The sequence below is a fragment of the Poecilia latipinna genome, unplaced genomic scaffold, assembly GCF_001443285.1.
Source record: "Poecilia latipinna isolate Pla-1442-1.1 unplaced genomic scaffold, P_latipinna-1.0 Scaffold1900, whole genome shotgun sequence".
NCBI classification, from domain to species: Eukaryota; Metazoa; Chordata; class Actinopteri; order Cyprinodontiformes; family Poeciliidae; genus Poecilia; species Poecilia latipinna.
This window is the reverse complement of record NW_015114516.1, coordinates 97,764-114,581: the sequence shown is the minus strand read 5'-3', so window position 1 is coordinate 114,581 and position 16,818 is coordinate 97,764. Positions and strand designations below refer to the sequence as shown.

The window sequence follows — 16,818 nt, the reverse complement described above, 5'->3', positions numbered from 1 at the left end:
CACATTTGTTTCAGAAATGTCTCAACCAGCTTTACGTATCTAGAAACTGATGTTTTTTTCTATCCTTTACATTGTAAAGTTGTTCAGACTTAGTTAAATTGGATTAGGAGAGTGTATGAACAGCAACTTTTCAGATTCTGAATTGGATTAAATCTTAGACTTTGAACAATTTTATAACTTAAATATGTATTCTATTTACAATGCACTGGATTGCATTATCGGGCATCTCAGTAAAGGGGACACAATATAAAATGCTATTTTTGTTATGTGAAATTCATCAATTTAAAATATCCCTTCCTCTTTGCAATCATATGCTTCTTTGAGTTGGCCAGTCATATGAAATCCCAATACATTTTGTTGTAATTTGATAAAACTTTTTCTGTGTATCAGTTTGCACCTTAAACATTGTATTTTAATCCTATATTTCTCTTCCAACCCTTATATACTGATGTGCTGAAAAGAGCTAGACAGAAGTAAATGAAAAAGGGGATTTCTTCCCTTAAGGCAACCAGAGCTGCTAGTGGAGTCCTCATTAAGGAGATGAACTTGTGATGAGAGTGACGGAGAGATTAACCGTTCTCAGGCAGAGAATGTGAATGATTCTTGGAATAATATCAAACTATTCTGTTTGATTTTGAAATCATGCGTGATGCCTTTTGAAGCGCAGAGGAGTGTGATGTGGTGTAGTATTATTAATTGTGAGAATGATAACATGATTGAACGTGTGTGTGTTGCAGGGTGACAGAGTTGATGGGTTACACCCCTGAGGACCTGCTGGGTCGATCAGTCTATGAGTTCTACCACGCCCTTGACTCAGACAGCATCACCAAGAGCCACCATAACTGTAAGTCACAGATCTTCAAGCTAATTCTCATTCCATTAGAAAGTCTTTGTTTTTTCTCTTTTTTTTGGGACTAAAAATGTAAATTTTACGATCTTCAGAAATCTCTAAAAGTTGTGTTAAAAAGTCCCACAGCCAGACTGAGATTTCACCAGATCCATTTGAAAGCTGGAGATTCCTGGTTGTTCACACATCCTTAAACTGTCTTAAATTCCTTTAGAAGATTTAAGTTAACCTTAAATACATTAAATCTCAGGGCTTAAATTTTGTCGTGGGATGACTGTTTAATATTGGATATTCTGTGTGTGTTTTTTTTCTCATCTTTATTATGGTCTGTGACTTGAGGCAGTTGAAGCTAGCAGTAACTAGCTGCTAATATAGCTGTGGTAACTGGGTGTTATAACAGCCTAGTTACCACAGCTATTATACCCTAAGCAAGCTAGAGAATACTGGCTGGGATGACGTTATCACGTGGCGGTGTTTGCCACGTGATAACGTCGTCCCTTATTATCCATTAATAAGGGATAACATTTGTCATCCCTTATTAATAGATGTTTTCTAAAAACATCTATTACCGCATTTTTTCAAAGTTTTATCAGTTTGAGCAAACATATAATCACAGCCGCTTCGATCCAAAAATTTTATGATTTCTTTATCCAAAAACAATCAAGATTGAATCAGAAAAGCACCTGAGAGCATATTATTTCCCTTAAAAATGTCTCAAGGTTATAAAAAAACTATAAAGAGATATAAAAGCTCAGAGTTTCAAACTAAATTGTATCTATTATTATACTGTGAGTATATTTGTGATCAAATGAATCATTTTTAGAAAGTTTAAATGTCCCTTGTTATCTGCTAGTTGAGCAAATGACTGAGAGTTTGTTGTGAGAAGCTGGCAGGTTGTATACCTGCCAGCTAAAATGGGAGACGTGTAAAGAATCTTTACACATCTCCCATTTTACACTGATAATTCAGAAACATTACATTAATGCTAAAATTACATAAAGTACTGTATATGTTTGGATTACCTCTCTCTCTCTCTCTCTCTCTCTCTCTCTCTATAGCCGGTAAATAGATCAACTTCTGGTCATGTTTTATGGTTGAACTCACACAAAGTTTCTCTACAAGAACAAAATCTACCATCTGTTTTCTGATGAAGTTAAGGAACATTTTCATATGAAGCTCTAAATTTTATAACAAAGAAAGTTTTAACCAAAAGTGAGGGGAAATGTGTTTTGGATCTAATTATGAAAAATAAACTAATATTATGAGAAAAACCATATCAACTAAATGTTTCCTTTTACATCATGCCATTTTATTGTGGAAATTCTGTCCAAATTTAGTTTAAAAAAGCAATAAAACTAACCAGAACTGGTGGTGAGGTCCAATAGGTAATGGTTGGAGGCTTTTGGTACTTTCCTGAGAACAGACGTTCCTGCCAGGCATGTCCTCAATGGCTGGAAAAGACTGAAAGGAGGAGAGGAGAGGCTGTGAATGAAGTGAAGATCTGTTGTAGAACTGCAACTGTAGCAATGAAGTTTGATCTGGTTTGAATCTAAAATTTAAATAAATCAGACAAGCAGAAGCCTTGTCTGACTTGTGGGAAACATGGGAAAAATGAGGAGCACAGAATGTATGTAAAGACAAAAGTGGCATGTTTCAATTATTTTATAAGTACCAAAACTGATATTTATGCATGTGAAAATACATCTTTCTCAAACTGTGGTCCCCGGACCACTGGTGGTCTGCAAGGTACTGCATGTAAATGACTGTTTATTTGCTGTGACATGAGCTCAAATTGTGACATTACAGTTAGTTTACTGAGTGTCGATGTGTCATTCACTAGCGACTGGATTCCTTTGAATGGCTAGAGGTTGGAATCGCTCCAGTTAGTTAGAATTGTTCTTTGTTTTTCATGAATTTGCTTGGTAATGCTATGCTTTTGGATCAACAGCTATTGTTATTTTTGTTTAATTAAAATTATTACGTTAAATAAACACAATAAATGAATACAATTGATAGAAATGGGTAATTTTTTTATTTTTATATTTAATGGTGCAGAAAAGGATTTTTTGTCTGTGTTAAAGCAACTCAAGTCTATTTTTCTTTAATTGTGCTTCTAAGTCATAAATAGTCCTAAATGTTATTAATGCACATAACACTTGGTAGTAAAGAAATTCTTCTTTCTTTATTTCCATGTGTTTGACATCATTGGAAAGCTTAGACACTTTTAGAATATGTAAATAACTCAAAATGCCTAAGTAGACGTGTTCATGGCTTTGTTGGTGCCAGTCACATTTATCAAACAGCACCACTCTTCAAATTACGATGAACAAAGAAAACAACAATATGTGAGTTAAGAGACTAATATTTTCATTTCAAGTTGCATTATATATTCAGATGTGTTATCGCTGGGGCAATTTCAGGGTAGGTGGTCCGTGATTGTTTGTTAAATGGGTTAAGTGGTCCTTAGCCTGAAAAAGTTTGAGAAACACTGTTCTAGGAAGAAGAAGTTACAAAATCGACAAACAATATTTTTGCTGTTCTTCGTTTTATTTATTTATTTATTTATTTTATTTTTGCACTGAGTAGAAAACAGAAAAAGACAAGAAATTGTCTCACAGAAATGAATGAAAGAAATTAAAGAAATTAAAAAACTTCTCAAAAATAAATATTTGTCGAGCTGAACTCACTGGAAACCTCCAGTTTATATTTTTTTGTCAAATTTTCTCAAATAAATGTCTTTGATAATTATTTTTCTGCATCTTTTCTCATATCTTCTTTTAGTTTGTTTTTTTGTATGAAGTATCTTGTCAACATTATATTCCCAAATTATTCTCAAAATATTTGTTTTAAATACATTTGTTAGCAGTTTTTATGTCATTTTTATGCTATTAATATTAAAATAGCCAAGAATTTGTCACCTCATCGGAAACCTCTGATAAATCCTGCATGGATGGATTCTTAAATCCGGTCCAGAATGAGACCAGTTTTGTAGGAACCAAGCTGGCCCTTTAAATCCAGCTTTTCTCTGTCCTGTTGGAAACCAGAAACATTTACAAAACGTTAATATGAAAATGTGTAGAAAAATGCATGAATTCTCAGGGCAACCAACAGATTTATGCTTGAGTAATATCTAATCGGTGATTTTGGTGCTTATGATGTAGTTCAGCTCCAAGGGGTCTCCAAACATTAGCTGACTGGAAGCTAAGCAGATAAAAAGCGCTCTCTGTCAGCATGACTCTGCTCTCCCAGCCAACGTGAACAGCCTGTTGATCAGCACATAGAACAGTGTTCCCCGCTGTGCATGCAGCGCTGGCCTAAACGTCCTCAGGGAGTCACTCAGACACACACACCCACAGTGTCAGTGGCCTAATGTACGTGTTTTGACCAGTCATGCTCCTTTCCCACGCCAGCGCTGAACCCTGGACTGAAGCCAGCAGATCCCGTTCTCAGCTTAAAGTCAAACATCTAGCTTTGTCATGCTAACACACAGTTGATTGATCTGGGACTCTTTGTAACAGATGCTTGTGAGATGCTTTTGAATAAAGCAATTGGGCAAAGTCATGATTCTGAGTCAGTTAAAATTTTTGAAGTAGTTCCCTTAAACCCAGAAACATAAGTCCAGTTTTACCGAAGTAGAATGTGTCTGATTTTTTTTTTATCACAAAGAGCACAGCTAAGTCAATCTTTTAAAAATAGAAACCTCCAAGACATTGGTACCACAGTTAAAGCAGGAAAAATTAGCCTAAACCAGTGTCCCCCAGCCATGGTCCTGAAGGTGCCGCATGCTTGAGGTGTTTCCTTCAGGCCAGATGATTTCAGCTGATGGCTGATTAGCAGGCGTTTGCTGAAGTCAATAATCTGAATCAAAACGTTGTTCTGGTCAGAAAAAATCCAAATACAATCTGTGGTCAAAGTGACAGAAAACACTAAACGTCACCCTGAACAGACAATCCTCACCATGAAACATGTCCTGGGGACTTTTTTCAGCCAGAACAGAGAAGATGATTAGAGTTTACGAGAAGATAAATGGAGATAAATGCATCAAAATGATAGGAAAACCCCTTAGTCTTCTAAAATGTTGGCTCTAGGTCACAGTTTCATCTTCAGAGAAGGACCTGAAGAGCTACAAGAAACAGTTTAGATTGAAGCGTAGCCCAGTAACGGCCTGATCTAAATCCAATCGGAAATCTTTGACAAGACTTTTGAAAATGATTTTCTCAAACAATTTATATTTATTTTTATTTATTTATTTATATAAATAAATAAATATATATATATATATATATATATATATATATATATATATATGTCTCCACTTTTTACTTTTTCCTCTGCAGTGTGCAGCAAGGGTCAAGCAGTGAGCGGTCAGTACCGTATGCTGGCCAAGAATGGCGGCTACGTCTGGGTGGAGACTCAGGGAACCGTCATTTACAACAGTCGCAACTCTCAGCCTCAGTGCATCGTGTGCATCAACTACGTCCTGAGGTCGTGAAGACTTTCTGAGCAAAATGCCTGGAAGAGCTTGTTGTTCTAACTCCTGGAAGCTTACTGTTTGTTCTCACACGGTGCAGTGACGTGGAGGAGAAGTCGGTCATTTTCTCCTTGGAGCAGACAGAGGCGCTGTTCAAGCCGCCAAATATGAGCAGCTTCTTCACCACTGAAGGAGCCAGCAAGAACGCAGAATCAGGAGCTTCTCTCTACAAGAAGTTCAAGACAGAGCCAGAAGATTTGGCTCAGCTGGCTCCGACTCCTGGAGACACCATCATCTCCCTCGACTTTGGTCAGTTTGGACCTCTGACAATTTTCTGGAAAACTTTTGGGATGTTTTTGCTCTCTAAAAAGACACTTCAGTTGTTTTACTTTTGTTTTCTTTGCCTTAGGTTGCACTGAGTTTGAGGAGTCCCAGCAGCCAGCGCCTTTTACCCCAGTGTCTTCTTCACCCATGCCCCCTCCTTCATGTTGGACAATCGAGAGCCAAAAGCCGGCTCCTGTGGCAACAGCTCAGACCCCGGCTCCAGCTCTTGGTGACGCACCTAACAGAGCTGGGGCGTTCACTGTGCAGCAGAAAGCTCCACTGGGCAGCGCCACCCCGAGCCTCAGCAGCTGCTCCACGGTGAGGAGGAGGACGATTAGGAGGAAGGCTGAGAAGCCCCATTGTTTTGTTGAACGGCTTAATTAGGCTGAAACTGGTTGATTGAGTTTATATCCTGGATTATTCGGTCTGTGTTCAGCGAGGTCAATCAAAGCGGGCAAAGTGTGTGAGAATATCGGGGGTGGAAGTTTGGATGGATCAGACCATTAGCTTTCAATGGAGCCTTTTTTCGTGACAATTCTTCTGCTCCTTCTTTTCTCTCATGTCTTTTATCTCTTTGTCCGTTCTCCCAGCTTCTCCACTAGTCTCATTTTGCCGTTTTCCGTCTGCAGCCCAGCAGCCCAGGTGATTACTACAGCTCGGTGGAGAGTGACCTGAGGGTGGAGCTCACTGAGAAGCTGTTTGCTCTGGAGACTGAGGGAAATGACAGCACTGCACACACAGAGGTGCATCGCATCATATCCAGTGGGAATCAAACATCAACTTCAGGGTTTAACAACAAAAATAAAGGCAGAATTATTCCATTTCAGGGTCGTAATGCTAAAAAGTTTTTAAAATACTTTTTAGAACATTTTATAAATCTCTGTTAGTGTACAATTAACTAGTTGAGAATTTTAACTACCAATACTCTCATATAGCTTACAGTTAATAAAACGAAAAATAGCCGGTTAGCCTAGGTGCCAGGCTGCCGAGCAGATGCTAACTTTAGCATTATTAGCAGCTAACATTTAGCTTTTTCCTCTCCCATTGAGCATTTTCTTGTTAAAAATATAAAGAATTTATTTTTAAACGGTCCAAATGACTAAAATGGGAAACATTTGTTCTGAGTTGAGAATGTTTTAAGACGCTTTAAATGACAAAGTTTTAGACAGATTTTACAAAAGGTAAACATTGTAAAACATGAATACAGCGGAGCCCAGATATTCATGACAGTTTGGGACCACAGTCACCTGTGAAAAACTGAAATCCAAGAATACTTCATTACTGACATTTTTTAGCTATTCCTTATCTGCCCCACCAGTGCGTGTAAATATGTGACAACATTCACCACTTTTCTATTAATATTCACCACCCCACGCATTGATACTATTACTGCACTAGCAGATTCAGATACTGTTACTGCACTAGCAGTAATAGTATCAGTAAGATGACATTACTGTTAGGGTTTACCTTCTTTCTATTATATACTCAACATAAAGATGAGATCTAAATAAACCTGTGCTACACATAAATGTAACAGCAAAATTATTCTTAAGTTATTTCTCCTTTTTTGCTTAATGCGCATACAAATTCTGCCAGATGAGCAATTTAAAACTGGTAGAAGCTTCTATCAACTTATCTCATCTTTATTACTCAACTTTGTCTGATAAAGGAATTATCAGACAAACTTTGCCCTAGGAATTAGTTTGTTCAGCAACTATTTTCTGTTTTACTTCAAAATTAGAGTAGAATATTATGTCAGACACCAGACAAAGTCGTGCTGGCAGACTTTGACTAGAAATGCTGCAGAGATTTAATGTCAGTAAATGTTCTGACTCTATATCTTATAAAGTGAAGTTCTTAATCCGCTAATTGTTAGCAATCTCTACTAACTCAAACTCATGCAATTTGAAATAATACATTGCTACTTAATAAACACAATTTGCTCATTGTCAAATTGTTACAGGATTCCTTTAATTAAAATATCTTCTGTATCAGTTTGTATTTATATTAACGTGATTTTTTTTGCTATTGATGTTTTAGTTGAGCGTTACCTTTTACCCATTTTGTTTGTTTCTTCTTTTACAGGAGGACTTGAGTGACTTGGATTTGGAGACTCTGGCTCCTTACATCCCGATGGATGGAGAGGACTTCCAGCTCAATCCGATCATTCCGGAGTCAGAGCCCCTGGAAGCGGCTCAGGTGGGGTCCCTAGGGAGCCTGAGCAACCTCAGCATCCATCAGAGCTGCAACAATGTAGCCAGCCTCTTCCAGCCACTCACCGCCCCCCCTCAGCCTCAGAACCACTACCAGCCGCAACCGCAAGCATCCTGGGCCACGGGTGGGAGGAGAGGCCCCAACCCGGGCGCCATGGAAATGCGACAGAAGTTGTGCATGATGCCCCCGATACGGAACCCCCCTTTCCGAGGCCTGGCTGGCACGCCTCTGTCTTCCATACAGTGGCCTCCGGACCCAATAATAACCTACCAACAGCGGCAACGTTCACCGAAGACCTGTCTGATTGACGACATGTCGGGCGAAGAGCAGCTGTCCTGCCAGCAGAACACATCACACCTAGAGCACAAACAGAGGTGAGGTTGCGTCAGAGCACACTTTATTAAAGCTGCAGTGTTTAACTTTTATAAAAAATGTTTTTTTTACATATTTATCTTCATGTTGTGACAGTATGAGATGGATAATCTGTGAAAAAACTGAGCTTCTCTCTGTGCTAACTGCAGTCAGAAACAGCCAATCAGAGCCAGGAGGCGGGTCTTAGCACTGCCAATTAGTCTTGTGCTCAGAACCCTGCCTTTTCAGCTGGTTTCCCACTACATAGCCTGCCACAAATACTAAGGCTAGTTAGCATAGCAACTCATGTTTTCCTGGAACAGTGAGTTATTTCTCCACCGAGAGCAGCATACATGAGGATGATTGACAAGATTAAGGCCCTCCTCCTGGCTCTGATTGGTTGTTTTTGATGACAGTAAGAGGAGGAAGAGATTTATGTTTTCACAAATTACTTGTCTCATATCAAACTGTCGCAACAAGGTGACAGTTTTAGCAAATATGGTGAAATCATATTTTTGTAAAAGTTACTTACTGCAGCTTTAAGGGTTTTACACCGTGTTCCAAAATATTATGAAAATTGGATTTAAGTGTCATAAAGATTTAATTTTTGTTGTTCCATTAAATTTGGAGATGGTATTGTGTCTCAGGGCTCTTTGAGTCACTATAATTAATTTCAGAGACCTATGCTTATTAGCTTGCCAGGTGACCTCAATTAAAGGAAATCTACTGAAGATGTTCCACATTATTAAGCAGTCTTCAGGTTTCAAGCAGTATGGGAAAGAAAAAGGATCTCTGCTGCCAAAAAGCATCATATAGTGCAGTGTCTTCATCAAATTAAGAGAGCAGCTGTTAAAATGCCTTTACAAAGCAGCAAACAGTTATTTGAAGCTGCTGGTGCCTCTGGAGTTCCATGAAAATAATGATGTAAGATCCTGCAAAGGATCAAACCCTGTTATGCACAAACCTACTGTTAGCAGGGGCGGATCTACTGGGGTGGCATGGGGTGGCAAACGAGAGCCTTGCCACCCCTGTTGCCACCCCAACTAGCGACAATGAATTCAATAAATAGTTATGGCAAATCGGACATTAAGCGCATGAATCTCTTTTTTCCGACAACATTGAATGCAACACAATGTAACCTGACACCCACTACTAAGTAGCGGGAATTGCGAGAGAAGGACAGAGTGCCAGGCAGCAGCATTGATGGATCAATATTACTGGACTGGACATTACGTGATTTCTTGTAAGTCACACATGCGCCATTGGTGTCCATTGAGTCAGGAATATCGATGGTCAGGAAACTACTACAATCACGCAAAGAATCAGAACAACCATGCAATGTTTAGCAGTTAATTAAACCATAGATAATGGTAATAAGGGCTTCAGATTTCACAGGTGAGGAAAAAGTTTTACTTTAAAGAAAAGATTGAACAAGTGAGCAGTGGGTCAGTTATACTAGCCTAACTGTTGCTGGCCTGGTATTGACTTTGATAACATTAACAGGTGCTGTGCAGTTCGGTGTGTTTTGGTTCTGTTAGCACTAAAACTGGTCAACCCCCACACCAAGTCATCAGTAGAACAGGTGTTTAAATCAGCTAATCAACCACCGCGGTGATCAGGTGAAAACTTATTAATAATCACAATATGTGATTATGACAACATAATGTTGTCATCAAGCCTGACAACATAATGTAACAGACAGGATGTTCTGTTTTAGTGTTTTTGTTACTTTTTTGTCTGGGAAATGTTTGTTTTTGGTGTTGATTCCCCTGATCGGTAATCTCTCCGCTATCTGCTCTTTGACCTGTTGTTTGTCGGTTGCCATGGCAACGGGTCCGTGTGTAATGCCGGCATACAGAGCGAGAAAAGGCGGAATAGAAGTTGTTGGGGCTATTTTTTCTTTATTTCTTTATCCATTTGAAGTTTGTTACTTTATTCTTAAATTTCTATTTTTTGTATTATTTACAGAGTTTATTTGTAGGTTGATAATTGTTGATTTTATTTATTCCTGTTTTATTATTTTTCTTATTTATTTTCTAAATTTAGACAGGCCCTTTCTTGTATCTTGACAGAACTAACAGAAACTAAACTGTTTATAGATTTGTATCATGCTGAATTTATCAAACATCAGTTTTCTAATCTTTATTTTAAGTCGTATTTAATAGATATATCCAATAACAAACGATGGTGCTACTAATATTTTCGTGACAGATTTCTCCTTGTCCTATATTGGGATAAAATGGTTTTCTGGACACAATGAATCACATAGTGACCAATACGCTCTGTCCAGTCCAGTAATGCATATCAATTAGCAGGAGTATGAAAAACGTAAAAATAATTAACTATACTACATTAAGAAATTGTATTCAAGCCTCGGGGCTACATGAAGCTCATTTTGAAACAATGCAAGTTAAAAACAATACTTTGTGTGTGTGTGTGTGTGTATATATATATATATATATATATATATATATATATACTGCCACCCCTAAAAAATCCCTGCCCCCCTCTTGCCACCCCATAAATATTTTTCTAGATCCGCCCCTGACTATTAGGGCACCACGAACCAATGCTCACAAGCAGAAATGGTTGCAGTGGGCCCAGACATGCATGGAGACTAATTTTAAAACAGTTTTGTTCACTGATGAATGCTGTGCAACCCTGGATGGTCCAGATGGATGGAGTAATGGATAGGTGGTGAATGGCCACAACGTCCCAACAAAGTTGCCACTGCGAGGTGGTGGAGTCATGTTTTGAGCGGGAATCATGGGCAGAGAGCTGGTTGCCCCCTTTAGTATCCCTGAAGGATCACTTTCTTCCATGGCACACAAAGAAGAACTGTTCTTTATGTAGCAAAATCATCTTCATGCATGACAATGCACCATCTCATGCTGCAAGGAATACCTCTGTGTCATTGACTGCTATGGGCATAAAAGAGGAGAAACTCATAGTGGCTCGAGCAGAAACTATCCACAAACTCACAAGTTCAATGCATGCAAGAAGGTGATATCAAATATGGAGTCTTTGATATCACATGTACATGTTAACATGTAACATGCTGATACATGTTAACGCTGATAACATGTTAACATGTACATGTTAACATGTAACTAGGTCTGTTAAGATGTTTTTGATTGAAATGGCTTTTAATTTCAGTAAATGTGATCACTGCACATTCAAATAATGACCATTTGCAGTTCCTTATAACTCAGAATGTGTTCATGAATATTTGTATTTATTGGTTTGTAAAGGTCCATTGATAATTTTGTGCAAGCCTACAAAGATCTGGATCCAGCAAGAGTGGCCATGAATAACAGCATCAAGCGTTCCTTCAACCAGATGGCACTGGTGAGTTTTCCCTATAAAGTGTTGCTCCCATCAGTTTTGTGGCCAATTTTTGATTTTATTTGATCCAATCATTTTTTCTTTAACAACTATAACTGGCAGCTTTTGCAGTCTTTTTTAGTGGTCATTATTCAGGGTCCTACATACTCAGGTGTACTGCGCTCCAGTTAGAGTAAAGGTCCATTTTTACCACCGCATACACGGATCCAGTGTGTAGATTAAACTGTATGGCGGGAAACAAGGCAAGGCAAGGCAACTGCCACCCCCTGTAACCGCAGTAGATCAGCTCCTGACCTATATCTGGCCAATTTAAGTACAGACAAGTGGGAAATTATTATTATTATTATTTTTTGCATTTAATTAAAAACCCTTGAAGTACAAATTACCATATTTTACTATTGCTCCTTTTACAAAAACATAACATCCTGGTTTTGAAAGCTAAAACTAGGATATCGACTACAAACTTTTACTGCTTTGCTCCAGGTCTGTGCATGTCATTAAGAGCTGAAAAGATTAGAGCAGTTTGTACATTTAAAATTATTATTTGATTGTTAGAAGGATGGATGGCCTTACTGCACTTTTCGCTTTTTAGGGTGAAAGAAAGCTGACGGATGCCATATGGAAGAAGATGAGGGGCGATGGCTACATGGACCGCTCCCTCAGTGCGGGGTCACTCACAGGTATCTTTCTGTGTTTGTTTTTTCACTCACCTGGTTGTTCCAAACATTTGTGAGTCTTCATGTTAACTTGTGTCTCTTCTCAGAGTCAGCGACGATGGGCCGGATGATTCCAGGTATCAGGCCCCCGTTCCCCGCCTCGCTGCAACAACACAGGACGTCACGGTATCGAGGGGATGGAATTAGTGGACCAAATGGAAAACCCTTTTCCAGAAAGAGTTGCAGCTACACGGAGTATAACCTGATGTCTTCAGGTACAAATGTACTATGCTACATGAACTCTGTAGTACTGCTCTATCAAATAAGCAGTTTTCTTTTATACATTTCACAATACAGGTCATTCATACTGACCTCAAAAAGTAGGTGAAGAAGGTGAAACCTGCAGAGACCCCTGTTTTTATTAACAGTTGATTATGCATGTCCACATGAGACTGTGTTTATCCTGACTTAAACCTCAGAATCATCAGTTGATGGCACATTCTTGCTGCGTTTGAAGCAATTCTTGCTAATGTTTCCATCTGAAACATTAGCAAAGTGACCAAAAGCATCGGCAAGACGTTCAAACTTCCCCTGCCAACATTTTTGTTTATGTCCTCTTCCAGGCATAGCAAGTTGTTTGCTGGGCCCTTCGTTTGAGCCCTCCTGCTTGCCGCAGCTGACCCGCTATGACTGTGAGGTCAACGTCCCACTGCAGGGCAACCTCCACCTCCTCCAGGGCTGTGACCTGCTGCGAGCCCTGGACCAGAGCACCTAAAGCCCGCTCCCTTTCACTGACTCAAACCCACCATAAAGCCTGGATATCACCCCTGAGCCTCAGCCTGCAGTCTGGTGACTTCTGCCTGTTCTCTGCCTCTGAACCTCTTGGGGCCGACTTCAGAGCCCTGAGACGAAGCTACTTGTAGAGCACGGTATCCATGACCACATCCTGCCTTACTCAGCCCCACACTCTTCTTCCTGCCCTGCCTCTAGTTCTCAGTATAAACTAAAACATGCAGTATAATACCAGGCTCAAGCTACATTCATGTTTTTTTTCACCCTAAAATACTGCGGCATAAACCGGACGCAGGCTGAGTGGAAGAGTAACCAACCAACACCAAACGGGTCCGCATGGGGAGGAGAAAAAGGTCAATGCTGGTATTTAACAGATTATATCATGTTACTCTCACTTGTGTTATGTATTAAAGTTTTGTCAGGATGTCTGGAGCTGCAGCTGTAGTCCCAGGCTGTGTAGCTTTGAGGAGAACATATTCTACCTACACATCAGCACACACATTGTGCTCTTTTGTTGTTTTTGTTGACTGACTTTAGCCTTTCTCACCAGCTCGCATCGTCTTCGAGCTGAGGCACCGTAACACAAACTGGTCACAGCACTAGACCTTTATTAAATCTACTTTATATTTTTTACTTTAGCCTTCATCGGTCTGTACTGACGTGATTCCTTCTACTTTTATTAACCAAACTGAATATCTTAAATGAATTGATGCAACACTGCTGTATTGAGACTAGCCTTCTCGTGTATTTTGGGTCCTTACTCAGTCAGCTAGTAGATTCTTCTGTTTGTTTCTCATAGTGGTATAACGTACTCCTGTGTAAGTTAAATATTAGACATTTCTGTCTTAATTCAGAATTTTGAATGTGTCTGTGTTAATCTATAATAACATCCTATATGACAACAACAGGGTATTTTTTTCTTATTGTGCCGATTTCATTCACCAAACTTTCAGCTTGCACATAATAATTGGATTTATACACATTTTTATATGAGATAAAAAAGCAGCAGTGTTGTGCACAGATGACTGGGGAGGGCGGAGAAATACAGATCTGTTATTATATTTCATGGTTCTAGAGCAGTGGTTCTTAACCTTTTTTGAAGTACCGAACCCACCAGTTTCATATGTGCATTCACTGAACCCTTCTGTAGCGATAAATAAAATATGAATTTTTTTCCCCCAAATTCAAGACATAGGGGTGACCCAACTAGAGTCTAGTGGGGTCACCCCGAGATCACTAAGTCTTCTTAAAAGGTAGAGTCTCTGAGAACAGTTCTTCAAAATACACTCCTGATCAAAATCTTAAGACCAGTGAAAAAATTGCAAGAATTTGCATTTTGCACTATTGGATCTTAAGAAGGTTCTAAGTCACATGTGTCAAACTCACGGCCCGCGGGCCACATCCAGCCCGCCGTGTAATCATATCCGGCCCGCAAGACCATTTTACATTATTGTTATTAATGGCCCGTCGATATGAACAATGCCGTCTCATCCCTATACGTCATATTCTGACGTTTTAGTCACTGCCGCGCTGATAACACAATACTGCACAGAACTACACATCCCACAATGCGGGAGGTGCGCAGCAAGGCAGCTTCGGCTGCCTTGCTGCGCACCTCCCGCGTCCATTCAGTCTTGCTATTACAAGATATTGCGCAGATAGCCGGTAGCCGAAGATACCCCTCATAATGGCAAAGAGAAAAGTTGATTCTGAGAACAGAGCCTTTAATAACTGATGGGAGGCTGAGTATATGTTTACTGACATTGCCGGTAAACCCGTGTGTCTCATTTGTGGCGCTTATGTGGCTGTAATTGAAGAATTCAATCTAAGACGGCACTTCGAGACAAAACATAAGGATAACCTGAAAGACCTGGTTGCAGAACAGAAGAAACAGAAAGCAGAAGAGTTAAAGAAGAATCTGACACTCCAGCAGACGTTTTTTACCCATGCAAAATCTCAAAGTGAAGCTGCTGTGAAAGCAAGTTTTATCGTGGCAGAGGAGACCGCCAAATCAGCCCGGCCATTTACGGAGGGAGAATTTCTGAAGAGCTGCATGATCAAGGTGTTCGACGTCTTATGTCCAGACAAAAAGCAGATGCTGGCAAATATAAGATTGAGTAGAAATACGGTTACTGATCGAATTTGTGAGATGGCCACTGATTTAAGAGCACAGTTGAGTGAAAGAAGCAAAGACTTCATTGCCTACTCTCTTGCTGTGGATGAAAGTACTGACATGACTGATACTGCACAACAGGCTATCTTCATCCGAGGAGTGGACTCCAATTTGTGCGTAACAGAGGAAGCAATGGACATTAAATTGATGCACGGGACAAGGACTGGAAAAGACATTTTTGAAAACGTATGCCAAAGTGTAACCGACATGAAACGGCAATGGGACAAACTTGTTGGACTTACAACTGATGGAACACCGGCTATGTGCAGTGAAAAATGTGGACTAGTGGGAAGGATGTGAGTGAAGATGCAGGAGGAGAACTGTACTGGTGAGTTAACAGCATATCACTGCATCGTACACCAGGAAGCAGTATGTGGCAAAGTCCTGAAAATGAACCATGTAATGAGAACTATAACGCAAACCGTAAACTTTATCCGTGCTAAAGGGTTAAATCATCGGCAGTTTCGGTCCTTTATGCAGGAAATAGATTCAGAATTTGCCGACATTCCTTATCATACAGAGGTGCGTTGGGTAAGTCAGGGAAAAGTTCTCAACAGAGTTTTGGAGCTCAGCAACGAAATCTGTAAGTTCATGGACAGTAAAGGAAAAGACTCCACCGTTTTGAGAGATGAAAAATGGAAGTACGAGTTGGTGTTCCTGGCTGACGTAACAGCTCATCTTAACGCCTTAAATCTGCAGCTCCAGGGACGTGACCGCATGATCACTGACATGTATGACGCGGTGAAGGCGTTTCAAGTGAAGCTGCTTTTATGGGAGACACAAATGCAACAATGCAACTTGCCTCACTTTCCCTGTTGCCAAGTAATGTTGAGCCAAGTCAGCACAAATGTGTTCCCCAAAACGCACTTTGCTGACAAACTGAGCACACTACGCGCTGAGTTCGCACGGCGGTTTAGTGACTTTGAAGCACGATGAAAAAGTTTTGAGTTGCTGCGCAACTCATTTGCTGTTGATGTTGAAACTGCACCTGTGCAGATTCAGATGGAACTGATTGAGCTGCAGTGTAATGGGACACTGAAGGCAAAGTATGACACTGCAGGGCCCGCACAGTTCATTCACTCTATCCCTGCAGCAATGCCCCAGCTCCGTCTTCATGCGGCTCGAACCTTGTGCATGTTTGGGAGCACATATCTGTGTGAAAAGCTCTTCTCAGTGATGAAGATTAACAAAACAGCACACAGAAGTCGTCTCACTCATGACCATCCATCCTGCGAATCTCCATAACACAGGACTTCACACCAAACATAAACCAACTTGTTGCCAAAAAAAGATGCCAGGTGTCTGGCTGCGATCAGAGCAAATGATCAAATCAGAGTCATAAGAGCAAAGAAAACGGAATGATTAGAATTGTTATTTCTGGAAAGTACATGTTTTATGTATATATCCAAGTTTTGTAGCATGTTCATATTTCTACTTGAGATATTTTTAAGGAGAGCAAAATCTTTTGGGATATTTAAGTTTATTTTTTTAATACATACATTGACATAGGAGCAAAGGAATTTGAATGTTATTTTAATGTTAAGTTGTTTAAGTTAAGTTCTAAGTTGTATAATTTAACAAGATATTTTTTATTTAGAGCAAAATAATAAATACTGTATAAATGATTTAAGGTTTAAATTTAATA

The 16,818-nt window shown here is 39.7% G+C and overlaps 2 protein-coding genes across 2 annotated transcripts; both read left to right on the top strand.

The window, feature by feature from the left end:
• Positions 1-706: 706 nt before the first annotated feature.
• Positions 707-13,905, top strand: LOC106935051 (endothelial PAS domain-containing protein 1-like). Its single transcript, XM_015015314.1, has 10 exons — positions 707-844; positions 5,185-5,332; positions 5,419-5,627; positions 5,728-5,960; positions 6,272-6,385; positions 7,728-8,230; positions 11,459-11,555; positions 12,145-12,232; positions 12,316-12,483; positions 12,832-13,905. The coding sequence occupies exons 1-10, from the start codon at positions 751-753 to the stop codon at positions 12,981-12,983; spliced, it is 1,806 nt and encodes a 601-aa protein (XP_014870800.1). The 5' UTR covers positions 707-750; the 3' UTR covers positions 12,984-13,905.
• Positions 13,906-14,599: 694 nt separating this feature from the next.
• LOC106935048 (general transcription factor II-I repeat domain-containing protein 2-like) lies at positions 14,600-16,818 on the top strand. Its single transcript, XM_015015311.1, is given in 2 exon segments — positions 14,600-16,395; positions 16,398-16,818. Coding segments are annotated over 2 exon segments (1,809 nt in total). The 5' UTR covers positions 14,600-14,687; the 3' UTR covers positions 16,499-16,818.